Raw genomic sequence first — 12,248 nt, 5'->3', positions numbered from 1 at the left:
AACCTCCCCTCCTGCTGCTCTGTGAAGAGGAAAAATCTGTGTTTCCGTGCGGAGCTTCGCTCACTGGAGCCCCTCCTCGGCTCTCCCACTGAAAGATTTAGCAACAGCCACCCAGATTGTCTGCATCCAGAACTACGGTGGAACTCAAGTCCTGAACATGAAAGGAAATCTGGCCTTGAAATTCAAGAATTTATGGTTCATGCATTCACTTGACATGCCAAAATCACGGCAGGAGGAATTATGCAGGATGGCGAGGGAAACACGGCCCTGGTGCGACCCTCTAATAACGTCTTCAGCAGACGGCGGTGATTTCTTTGAGGCAACGTGCAGAAGCGTGCGCAGCAGCCCAGGTTGCTACAGCGGCTAGCATCATAGTCCTGTTCTGGCTGTTGTGTGCATTGCATAAAAAAGAAATCTCAATAATTCGTGAGCTGGCATGTATCCGTGGCTGCAGAGAGCCACGCTAGCCGCTTGCCAGGAATGGTAAATGATTTCCATGGCGGTGAAGGCGGCACGTTCCCGGACCCGGAGGAACAGAGAGGCTGCTTCTGACCAGGTTTATTCAAGCTGCTGTTGTCCTGCTAAAAGTTGCATTTTACCTGAATACTTCAAGTCTTAACAATAGTATTGCAATACAATCTTTAATTAGTCAACGTAGTAAGCCTCCTGTGATAGGTCGCCATAATCAGGTTATCATCACTCGTGTTCATAATTGAAAAAGTCAGGTTTGGTTGCTGTAGCTTGACTGATGATGTGGTGAATGATCCTCTGATGATGTGGTGAATGATCCTCTGATGATGTGGTGAATGATCCTCTGATGATGTGGTGAATGATCCTCTGATGATGTGGTGAATGATCCTTTGATGATGTGGTGAATGATCCTCTGATGATGTGGTGAATGATCCTCTGATGATGTGGTGAATGATCCTTTGATGATGTGGTGAATGATCCTCTGATGATGTGGTGAATGATCCGCTGATGATGTGGTGAATGATCCTCTGATGATGTGGTGAATGATCCTCTGATGATGTGGTGAATGATCCGCTGATGATGTGGTGAATGATCCTCTGATGATGTGGTGAATGATCCTCTGATGATGTGGTGAATGATCCGCTGATGATGTAATGATCCGCTGATGATGTGGTGAATGATCCTCTGATGATGTGGTGAATGATCCTCTGATGATGTGGTGAATGATCCTCTGATGATGTGGTGAATGATCCGCTGATGATGTGGTGAATGATCCACTGATGAAGTGGTGAATGATCCTCTGATGAAGTGGTGAATGATCCTCTGATGAAGTGGTGAATGATCCACTGATGAAGTGGTGAATGATCCTCTGATGATGTGGTGAATGATCCACTGATGAAGTGGTGAATGATCCTCTGATGATGTGGTGAATGATCCACTGATGAAGTGGTGAATGATCCTCTGATGATGTGGTGAATGATCCTCTGATGAAGTGGTGAATGATCCACTGATGAAGTGGTGAATGATCCACTGATGAAGTGGTGAATGATCCACTGATCCCTCTCTCCTTGAGTCCGTTCAGTGGTTTTGATGATCAGTCTGCCGTCACCGCTGAAACCCCAGCGTCCTTGTGCTCCAGTCGGTGTCAAACAATAGGAATGATGATGTGAGCGACAACGGGGCTCTGCTAGCAGAGGCGGTGTCAGCTGGCTGGAGTCGATTGGTTTTGCAGCGGTTTTGCTCCCGTGTGTTCACCCATGGACCGCCTGTGGACACGCAGCCTCTTCCTGTGCGTCCTGTGAGATCCACTCCATCAACACTGCAAACCTTTTTTTCTTTCAGTTAAATGAGGAAATGTCCAAGATCGTATCCAAGGTGCTGAGTAACTACCCAGGCAACAACTCGACCACCGAGCAGGCCTGGGACTTCATCCAGAGGAATGTGAGTAGAACCGCTCATCTGCAGAAATACTACAATGAACTGTTACTACTACTACTACTACTACTACTACTACTACCACTGCTGCTGCTACTTCTGCTGTCAGTACAAAAATAACAGAAATGCTCCTCTTCCTCTGAAATAAGTCTGGAAATTCTTCAAAAAAAATGAGAAAAGACATTTTTTCCGTACAGTTAAAATGGTTCAACCTGATCCATGAATCGAAAAAATTCACATCTTCTCCCCCTGATTTTTTTTCTGGTTATTGGTCCCAGTGGTAACTGGTACCAATGTGAGAAAAGGTCCAAGATGGCCTTTACCAGGGGCGGCACATCTTGACCTCAGTGTCACAAATATGGGATCATCCTGGAGACTCAGGATCGACAGCGGCTGCTGTTATTGATCATTTTAATCAAGTGGATCCATGTTTTTTGACCAACCTTTCTGTCTGCATCTTGTTGCGGCAGGTCTACTCCTCTCTTCCCGCGGTTGATGGTGCGGTACGCTGGGCATGTCGATAACAGAGTCGCTCTAGAAACGACCGTGCTTGTGTTGCAGGGCTGCTGGAGCAAGCACAGCTCTCTGGCGAAGCTTCTGTTCCACGTTGCCCTCCCTTCTTCTCCAGTCGCCTCCTTTGTTTATGATTTCCGTGGAAGTTTTGTGTCATCGTTGTGCGCCATGACCATGGCTACCACTATGACATTAGAGTCGTAGGTTCTGATTCACTCAGTCTCATCACACGGCGTCAGACTGATGATCACAACCAGAGGATGCTCAGCCCCTCAGGACATCACACCGTGTCTGGATGTGAGGGTGTTCATGTGGTCGATTGGCAGACAGACAAGAAAGATAAGGCGGATGAATTCAGGGAGTGAAACATCGGTTGGTTGGGACCACAAGGATGGAGGTTCTGTTTTTATTGAAGGGGTGATGAGTTTTCCAGGGAGATGTTGTCTGTGCGCAGGTTTTCCAGTGAGCCGAAGGTACGGTGGTCCTTGATTTCCACTTCATGAGGAAGAAGTCTGCTGTTTGCTTTGTCCAGACTGAATGTTGAGAAGTCTCCCAGTAGGCAGAGTGAGGGAGGTAACGGGACGCGGCTGCCCGGGAAGTGGGACAGTGACTGAGTGACGTCTCTCCAAAAGTCTTGATGGGTGTGCAGTGGCAGGTGGCGTGGATTCTGATGTCTGCGTCATTGTGTGCAGTGAGTGTGAGCCTGACGTGAACCCGTTCTATTTTTGCCCTGTGCAGTGAATTCCGTGGCTTCTTTTATGTTGTATGAGTTGTAGGTTACTGTTTTAGTCATGAAATTAATGTTTTACAGATTTGGGTCCAGAAGTCAGCGTCTGGGTGATGGACAGGTCTGGATTCAGTGCACTGTAATATTATTTTATGTATTTTGGGGAGTCAAGTCAATTTTATTTGTGTGTCACCAAACCCCAACCAAAGTTCTGTCCTGACTCTGTCCAAGTAGAGCAGGTCCAGCACCTCCCTCCTTCAATGAACCTCCACCCAACAATTCTCCATCAGCAGCACATCCTGCAACAGCAGCCACCAGAACCTTCCTTTACCAGCAGGAAGGTGGAGCAGATCCAGGATCAGTGGGGACGGAGAGAGAGCAGGAGAGCAGGACAGAGACAGAGACAGAGAATGGAGGAGGACAGAGAGACAGAAGGAAAGAGAGGGACAGAGATAAAGAGAGAGAGAAAGGAGGAGAGACTGATGGACAGACGGGGACGTGAGCAGGTGGAGCTACGGGTGGCAGCTGGAGCCTCTTCAGGTCTGGAGCCTCCTCCAGCAGCACCAGGATCTGGGATGAGGGGAGAAGAAGAGGAGTTAGGAACACGTCTGAGGACAGGAGGAGGAGAGAGAAGCCCAGTGCATCATGGGAGATCCCAGCAGTCTGAGCCTATAGCAGCAGATCTAAGGGCCAGCCTAAGCAGTCCTGACTATAAGCCTGATCAACAAGGAGGTCTTAAGTCTGCTCTTAAACCTAGAGAGGGGGTCTGGGTCCTGGACTGAAACTGGGAGACGGTTCCACAGGAGGGGAGCCTGATAGCTGAAGGCTCTGGCTCCATTCTACTGTTAGAACTCTAGGAACCAGCAGGAACCCTGCATCCTGGGAGTGAAGGGTTCTAGCTGGATCATAGGGGACTAGGAGCTCTGTCAGGGATGAAGGAGACTGATAGCTGAAGGCTCTGGCTCCATTCTACTGTTAGAACTCTAGGAACCAGCAGGAACCCTGCATCCTGGGAGTGAAGGGTTCTAGCTGGATCGTAGGGGACTAGGAGCTCTGTCAGGGATGAAGGAGCCTGACTGTTGAGGACTTTGATGGTAGAAGAAGAATTTTAAATTCTGTTCTGAATCTGACAGGGAGCCATCCAGAGAAGCAGTCCAGGAGAGACCTGGTCTCTGCTACCAGTTCTAGTCAGGGGGGCAGCAGCGTTCTGGACCAGCTGGAGAGTCTTTAGGGACTTATTAGTCCAGCCTGGTAGGAGGGAGGTGCAGTAATCCAGCCTGGAAGTGACAAAAGCAGGGACTAGTTTTTCTGCATCTTCTTGAGCCAGGATGTGTCTGATCTTAGCGATGTTACGTAGATGGAAGAAGGCGTCCTGGAGGTTTGTTGAATGTGGGAGTTAAAGGGTCCTGGTCAAAGAGAACTGCTAGGTTCCTACGGTGGTGCTGGGGGCCAGGGTGGTGCCATCCAGGGTACCTGTCTCATCAGATAGGGTGTTTCTAAGATGTGAGATGGGAGGAGTTCTTCGGGGAGGGAATATCAATTAAATCTGCGGTTGCAGAGGGAAGATGCAGATTTCTGGCTCTGATTTTGATTTTTGATTTAACAGATGATTTAAATTGTAGCTATTTCAGATATTGGTAGTTCCCAACGCCGTAGTCCTGGACCTGGTGGGCCAATGAGACCAGGGAGAAAGAGCATCACACCAAGATGTGCAATGCCCCTTTCAGCCCATGTGTAAAAGTTGAGTGTTTTTTGTTACTCAGGAAGTCAGGGTTATTCCAGATGGGGTGAAATTAGATGGCCCAGAGGAGGAGTTCGTGAATTGGTGAAGTTTCCAGCAGGCTGTCAGAGCTGAAGCCATCGTTACTGCATCGAAACATGGATGGCGTTTGATGGACGGGCTGACAAATGGGATGTCTGAGATTTGAGTGTCTTAACAGAGTTTGTTCTGTGTCTAACCAGGTGTGGCCTGAGTGACTGAGGTGTGTGTATACTATTGTGTATATATCCTGGAGCTGATAGAGTACTAAGTACTGATAGAGATGTGGTGCCTCTAAACCTCCTTGTGGCTTTGGTTTTTGGAGAGTCGTGAGCTCGATCCCTGGTGTTTTGTTTTTCCAGCAGAATTTGAGGATTTTAAGCAGGTGAGGGGGGGCTGGGTGGGAGTCATTGAGAAGAGGTCTTCATCTCAGGAAGATTCATCATTTTAACGGCTGTGTAGGAAGAATAAGATGTCGTCGGCATAGAAACGGCTCTTATGTTGTTTTTGCAGTGTTTGGATTCCGGCGTGTGGCTGCAGCTCATGGTTCAGTAAAGATGGGAGGGAGGGAGTGGGCATCCTTGCCTGGTCCCCCCATGTCAGGTGAAGCTCGGTGACGCTGGTCCATTTGTGGTGACAGTGGCTGAAGGTGCAGAGTAAAGAATCTCGATCCAGTTGATGAATGATTCCCCAATGTGGGAGTAGAAACTTCCAGTTAGCTCGGTCGAATGCTTCTCCTGCATCTGAAGTGGCTGTGATGGCGTCTTCCTGTTGAGGTGATGAGTAATAAATGACTCGGAAGCGCCGACGTGTGTTCGTGGAGGCTCGTCTGTCGTTCCTGAAGCCCATCTGGCTGGATTACGGGAGGACTCTAACTTTGATTAAGGACATTGGACATGAATTCAACAGTAGGTTGGATCTTTATTGGGTTTTGGGAGGAGTGAAACTGCAGCTGAGTTCATGTGTGTTGGGAATCTTGGAATTTGTTGAATTTCAGTTCTTGCTTTCATGAAGAGTGGGGGAGATGGGCTGGAAGTGTTTGTAGAGCTCAGCAGGCCTGGTGCTTCATTGTTTGGCACTGGATTGGGAGCAGTGGAGAGTTCTTTACTGGGTCCAGTCTGTTGACTTGATCTGTGCTGAGATGTGGAAGCTGGACACGGTTGAGAAATGAATTGAGGTCCTTCAGTTTTGGCTCCTTTCTCAGTGAATATTGATCAGCATCATGATTTCTGAATATTTGATTTATTTCTTGGGGTGAAGGCTTCCCTGCTGAGTCCTGAATGGTGCACATTGTAGCTTTTCTTTATTCCGTTTGATTTGGTTCGCCAGATATTGACCAGATTTGTTGCTGTGATTGAAATTTTCTTGTGTTTCTGCGAATGTGGAACTGAAATTGAGTTGAAGCTGATATTTTCTTATTCAGGTGTGGTTTCCTCTGTATGTTTATCTGTGCTCCATGTTTCTAGTTGTTTGGTTTTCTCTTGTCTTTCTTCTTTTTATTGATGGTAAATGCAGTTATTCCCCCTCCAAACTGCCTTGCCTGTTTCCCACTCTCTCTTAAAATAACCATGGAAGTCTGGACCTGTCAGGAGGGATGTGTTGAATCGCCATCTCGTCGTGTGTTCGGGCTGATTGGCAGCGTCCCTTTAGCATGTGACTGGAGCACGGCCTGCGATAACGATGGGGGGAATTCTGAATTAGTGATATCTTGTGTGGTTGGTTCCTGGTTAAGAAGAGGTCAATACCAGCGTAAGGATGGTGACTGGTGAGTCAAGTGTGTGTTCTCTGGCGGTTAGGTGTTGTAGCCGCCAACCATCGCCAAGACCAAAATCAGTGACCTGTTTTATTGTTTCAGTCGATTGCCAGGTGCGTTTGTTCTTGCTGTTGGATGTGTCAAGTGATGGGTGAACATCCACCCTATTACAATTGAGCCGTTGGAGATGTTTGAGACAGAAGAAATATCACCGGTTGTTATTGTCTGTGACGGTTGTGTGATGGACCAATGAGATTCTTTTAGTTACCAGGATCCGTGCGGGTCTTGTTTGGAGCTGTAATGAGAGTAGGTGAGTAACTGCTGAGGTCATTTTGTTACAGTCTGAGAGCTGGAGATGATTGACGGGTTCAGGACTTTGGATGTCTTTGTCTGTGAGACAATTCCACCCTTATTTTAGGTTACAAACTTTAGGGATGGTGTGTTGAACAGGTTGTTACAAATACACACACACATTCTAATATTTAACGTGTGTGTGTGTGTGTGTGTTGGGGCAGCGGAGAGGAGTCACTGGGGCTGCCTGTGAGTGAGAGAGGGAGAGAGCGAGAGAGAGAGAGAGGGAGTCACTGGGGCTGCCTGTGAGTGAGAGAGAGAGGGAGTCACCGGGGCTGCCTGTGAGTGAGAGAGAGAGGGAGAGAGAGAGAGGGAGTCACTGGGGCTGCCTGTGAGTGAGAGAGAGAGAGGGAGAGAGAGAGAGGGAGTCACCGGGGCTGCCTGTGAGTGAGAGAGAGAGAGAGAGAGGGAGAGAGAGAGAGGGAGTCACTGGGGCTGCCTGTGAGTGAGAGAGAGAGAGGGAGAGAGAGAGAGGGAGTCACCGGGGCTGCCTGTGAGTGAGAGAGAGAGAGAGAGAGGGAGAGAGAGAGAGGGAGTCACTGGGGCTGCCTGTGAGTGAGAGAGAGAGAGGGAGAGAGAGAGAGGGAGTCACTGGGGCTGCCTGTGAGTGAGAGAGAGAGGGAGAGCGCCTGTTTCTACTGTTGCTTATTTGTGTTCAAATCTCATCTGGAGGCTGAAAAATGGCCATCAAAGTCACCAGCAGAGTTCATGTCCTGATGTCTGGAGGGACCGTTTCTGTCCCAAACCCCCCTGAGGGTCTGGGGGCTGCTGGTCACTCCCCTCTGGTCCTCTGTCTCTGCAGATGGAGTGCTGTGGCTGGAACGGTCGCCAGGACTGGAATGGAAACATGGTCATCGTCAACAGCTCTCAGCTGCTGTTTCCCTGCTCCTGCCAGAACGTCTCCCTCAGCCCCGGCAACTTCTCCGACAGCGGGTTCTGTGAAGCTCCGACACCGGAGTGGCCCGTGTATGACACGGTGAGTGGTTCCGTCGCTCTGACCTGAAGTGACAGCTTGATTCTTGGCGCCGTTGGATTAACCTGCCCGTGTGCTCATCAGGGTTGCGCCGCCAGCGTGGAGAGTTGGCTCCTCACCAACATCGGTGTGGTTCTGGGGATCTGCCTGGGGGTGGCTCTGATCGAGGTACTCCACACTTCTGCTCCCGACTCATCCTGAATGTCAGCATGTCGGTTGAGAGCTGTTTCTGACAGCTGTCCGTCACGGCGTCAGTGTGGCCACCGCGTTAAAGGCACTTGTGTCAATCATGCAGCTCACATCAGCACCGCAGCAAGCCGGGCTCAGCTGATACCCTTGGCTTGAGCCGCCCGTGGTGCTGGCGGAGCTGAACCCTGCTCCACGTGGAAATGTTCACCTTAGGAAGTCAATATTGTGTTTGTGTGAACTCATGAAAGTTTGGCGTTTGTGTCTGACAGCTTCTGGGAATGATCCTGTCCATCTGCCTGTGCAAGAACATCCACACGGAGGACTACACCAAAGTGCCGAAGTACTAAAGACCAGCAGACCCAGTTACCGTCTCCAACTGAGGACGCGCACAAACGGGAACAGTCAAACTCATGCATTTTTTCTACCCTGTATTTGGTGAAACATTTGGTCCAAATGTAAAATAATGTGTGTTTGCTCTGTATTTGTTGTATTCTTCTTCTTTTGAGGCACTTCCATCTCTATTTGACAGTCCAGTTTTCCTTGGTGCACTTTAGAGACTTTTTAGTTTGAGCTGTGGATCAGGGAGCGACGCGGAAAATGTGTGGAGAGAAATTGGATCAGGGAAAGGAATGGAAAGGATGAGGGGAGTGAGAGATGAGGCGTGGTGGCGGCGTGGAACCCTGACCTGCAGGACGGCTGATGTGGGCGACAGTGTTTGCTCTATGTGTGTGTTTTTAATACACCAGCATTTTGAGTTCTTGTAAAATGTTTTTAGTACTTTGTATATAATTTTAGTCATTATTTTTGTGTGAATTTGAATCCCAAACATTGCCAGGGTCGTCTTTGGAAACTGGTTCCTCCTTGAATTTTTTAAAGGTGGTTTTCAGGTTTTTCTTAATTCTGGAAATAATAGTTGTGATGAGATACTAAAGAGTCATTTGTGGTACTTGATTTCCAAAGGTATCGATTGCAGTTTATAATTGACTTCTTTTTAAAGGTGGCTGTCACTTTCTACCACAGTTTAACCCTCAAGGTGCCGTGTTTGAGATGTGAACTGTTTCTGTAACCTCTTGATAAACAACTGGCCGAGGCTCTGTTTTACAGCAGATAAGAAACCCATGAAAATTAGTTCATACAGCAAATAATTTGAAGTTCATTTGTGTACAATTGTAACTTTGTGTTGTATTTTATAATGTTGAGATGAATCCACCTGTTTCATTTCTATGTAAAGTCTGGAAAAACATCCAATTAACCCTGAAACAGAAGCCCGAGGGGGCGTCTGTGTCTGATTGATGGTTTCTGCTGGTGAGCTGGATTGGGACGCGTGAACTCACAACATTCATTCTGTTTCATTCTGCCAATAAACTGATTACAGTAGTGTGTGTGTGTGTGTGTGTGTGTGTGTGCGTGCGTGTGTGTTGCTTCGACATGTAGGGAATGCGGTCAAAATAAAACGAGGCAGAGGCAGCAGTGTCACACGGCACTTCTGCCTTGGGACATTGTTCAACTGCAGGAAAGTTGCCGACTTCGTCTCTTTAACTTCAGCGAGGCATCTGTGGAGCCTGCGCTGGAAGAGGCAGTGTGACAGACGAGTGAACCCGTCCAGGGACACATCACCCTCCCCAGCACGGACGCCATTTATGTTTCTGGAGGATCTTGTGTTTGATTTTTGACTGAGCTATGCTAACACTTCCCATTCACTGCGATTCATTGTGCTAAGCTAACTAGCAGCCAGCTCCTCTTGTCTGGTTCACAGGACGATGGATCAAATTCTTATCCAGGTTGTATCTGGAGAGGATGGAGATAGAATCAAGAGCAGAGCTGAGATCCAGGGCACAGATCCAGGATACGAGGAGATCCGGTCCAGGACACGGCTCATCGGTGAGCCAGAAGAAAGACCTGCATGAACTTTGGCCAGTAAAATCCTTGATGAGGCTCCTGCAGAAGGAACTGAGTCGCCGGGTGATAACAGTCAAAATATCTGGACCGTTGAAAACCCTGTAGTCATGACGTTTGATGGACAGGTCTATGATTACATGATAGGCAGGTGTATGATTGATAGCTCAATGATTGTGTGATGGACAGGTGAGTGAGGAAGTAGCAGTGGCCTGCTGAGGGTTGCTATGAGCTAACACGGTTCTCTACTCAGCTCAGTGTGTTAGAGCAGCAGAGTCTCAGGTGGCCTCAAAAACACAGAGGGGACTTCTTCGTGTCTCTTCATGATCCGAGCCCCGCCGACAGAACCGGCCCTGTAAGAACAGCAGCCCGGGGCTACGCCGTGCTCAGAGCTCATACGTCGCCATCAGAACTGATGAGTCTCCTCGCAGACCTCACACCTGCACTCAGCCATGGCAGGAGAGAGTCTCAGCTCCTAAAACCTGACGAGCGACGGGCCACTCTCAGATATTTGTTCAGCCGCCGCTTGCTTGTGTCACTGCTGCCATCACTGATGTTCAAGAGAGGGTCACAGGCCAGAGAGTGATTGAAGGGACGGGGGTGAAAGGGTGAGGCTGGTCGGGGGCGGGGCGGCGGCTGGAGGTGCATTGACTGGTAAAAAGTGGAGGTCAGAACAAACACGTTCTCATCCTCGACCGTTTGATTAAACACCAAGAACGCTGTTACAAGTTTAAAAAGCATGAGGCAGAGCGTTTAGAACATGAGGAGTTAGAGAGGAGGACCCGCTTCCTGCTCCAGGGGCCCTGATGAAGAAGCAGGTGAGGAGGTGAAGAAGACCACTGAGGACAAGCACCTGAGACAGAAGACAGACCTGGTGTCCACGTCTCCACAGCTGAAGCAGGAATTAGTCAACAACCAGTCAGACGAGGAGCCCATGATGGTGGAGGACCTCCCACACTGGAGGCAGACACTCACTGCTGCTCCTGCAGTCCTCCTCCCAAAGCTCAGACCGCCCTCTGCACCTCCTCCGGAGACTCTGACCACCCTCTGCACCTCCTCCCGAGGCTCAGACCACCCTCTGCACCTCCTCCCGAGACTCTGACCACCCTCTGCACCTCCTCCCGAGGCTCAGACCACCCTCTGCACCTCCTCCCGAGACTCTGACCACCCTCTGCACCTCCTCCCGAGGCTCAGACCACCCTCTGCACCTCCTCCGGAGACTCTGACCACCCTCTGCACCTCCTCCGGAGACTCTGACCACCCTCTGCACCTCCTCCCGAGACTCAGACCACCCTCTGCACCTCCTCCGGAGACTCTGACCACCCTCTGCACCTCCTCCCGAGGCTCAGACCACCCTCTGCACCTCCTCCGGAGACTCTGACCACCCTCTGCACCTCCTCCGGAGACTCTGACCACCCTCTGCACCTCCTCCCGAGACTCAGACCACCCTCTGCACCTCCTCCGGAGACTCTGACCACCCTCTGCACCTCCTCCCGAGACTCTGACCACCCTCTGCACCTCCTCCCGAGACTCTGACCACCCTCTGCACCTCCTCCCGAGACTCAGACCACCCTCTGCACCTCCTCCCGAGGCTCAGACCACCCTCTGCACCTCCTCCGGAGACTCTGACCACCCTCTGCACCTCCTCCCGAGACTCAGACCACCCTCTGCACCTCCTCCCAAGACTCTGACCACCCTCTGCACCTCCTCCCGAGACTCAGACCACCCTCTGCACCTCCTCCCAAGACTCTGACCACCCTCTGCACCTCCTCCCGAGACTCAGACCACCCTCTGCACCTCCTCTGGAGCCTTCTGTTTTCTGGAGGATGGAGCTTCTGTGAGAGAGCCAGCGATGCGGTGAGACAGTCCAGCAGGAGGAGCAGCAGCTCAGGCTGCAGCTCCAGGAGGAGCTGGATGGATTTAGCTCATAGTAGAGAGCTTTTATCAGGGGTCTCTCTTGACGTTGCTGTTTGGAAGTTTCTGTTCTTAAACACAACCACATGTCAACATCGCTCACAGTTGGAGTCTTGTTTGACAGAGGACGCGTGTCAGAGCGAGCCTCGCCCTGACACGCGTCCTGGAACGTTTGAACTGCAGCTTCCATCCAAGGCAGGAGGGAGACTCAGACTGAAGCTGTGGATTGAAACAAAACCCCCACAAAGGAGTAGAGGAATCTGACCGT

At 50.0% G+C, this 12,248-nt stretch overlaps 1 protein-coding gene across 1 annotated transcript in view; it reads left to right on the top strand.

The window, feature by feature from the left end:
- Positions 1–9,547, top strand: part of LOC147268865 (CD82 antigen-like) — a 33,025-nt gene extending 23,478 nt beyond the window's left edge. The window contains exons 6-9 of the mRNA XM_086193231.1: positions 1,813–1,911; positions 7,811–7,984; positions 8,066–8,149; positions 8,440–9,547. Coding sequence (XP_086049357.1) covers positions 1,813–1,911; positions 7,811–7,984; positions 8,066–8,149; positions 8,440–8,517 — 435 coding nt within the window. The 3' untranslated portion in view covers positions 8,518–9,547. The remainder of the gene's footprint in view (positions 1–1,812; positions 1,912–7,810; positions 7,985–8,065; positions 8,150–8,439) is intronic.
- The last annotated feature ends 2,701 nt before the right edge of the window (positions 9,548–12,248 follow it).

The sequence above is a fragment of the Aulostomus chinensis genome, chromosome 2, assembly GCF_037954235.1.
Source record: "Aulostomus chinensis isolate RoL2024-O1b breed Wild chromosome 2, RoL_Achi_v1.0, whole genome shotgun sequence".
Classification (NCBI taxonomy): Eukaryota; Metazoa; Chordata; class Actinopteri; order Syngnathiformes; family Aulostomidae; genus Aulostomus; species Aulostomus chinensis.
Note: the sequence above shows the minus strand (reverse complement) of the source record. Positions and strands in the feature narration are given on the sequence as shown.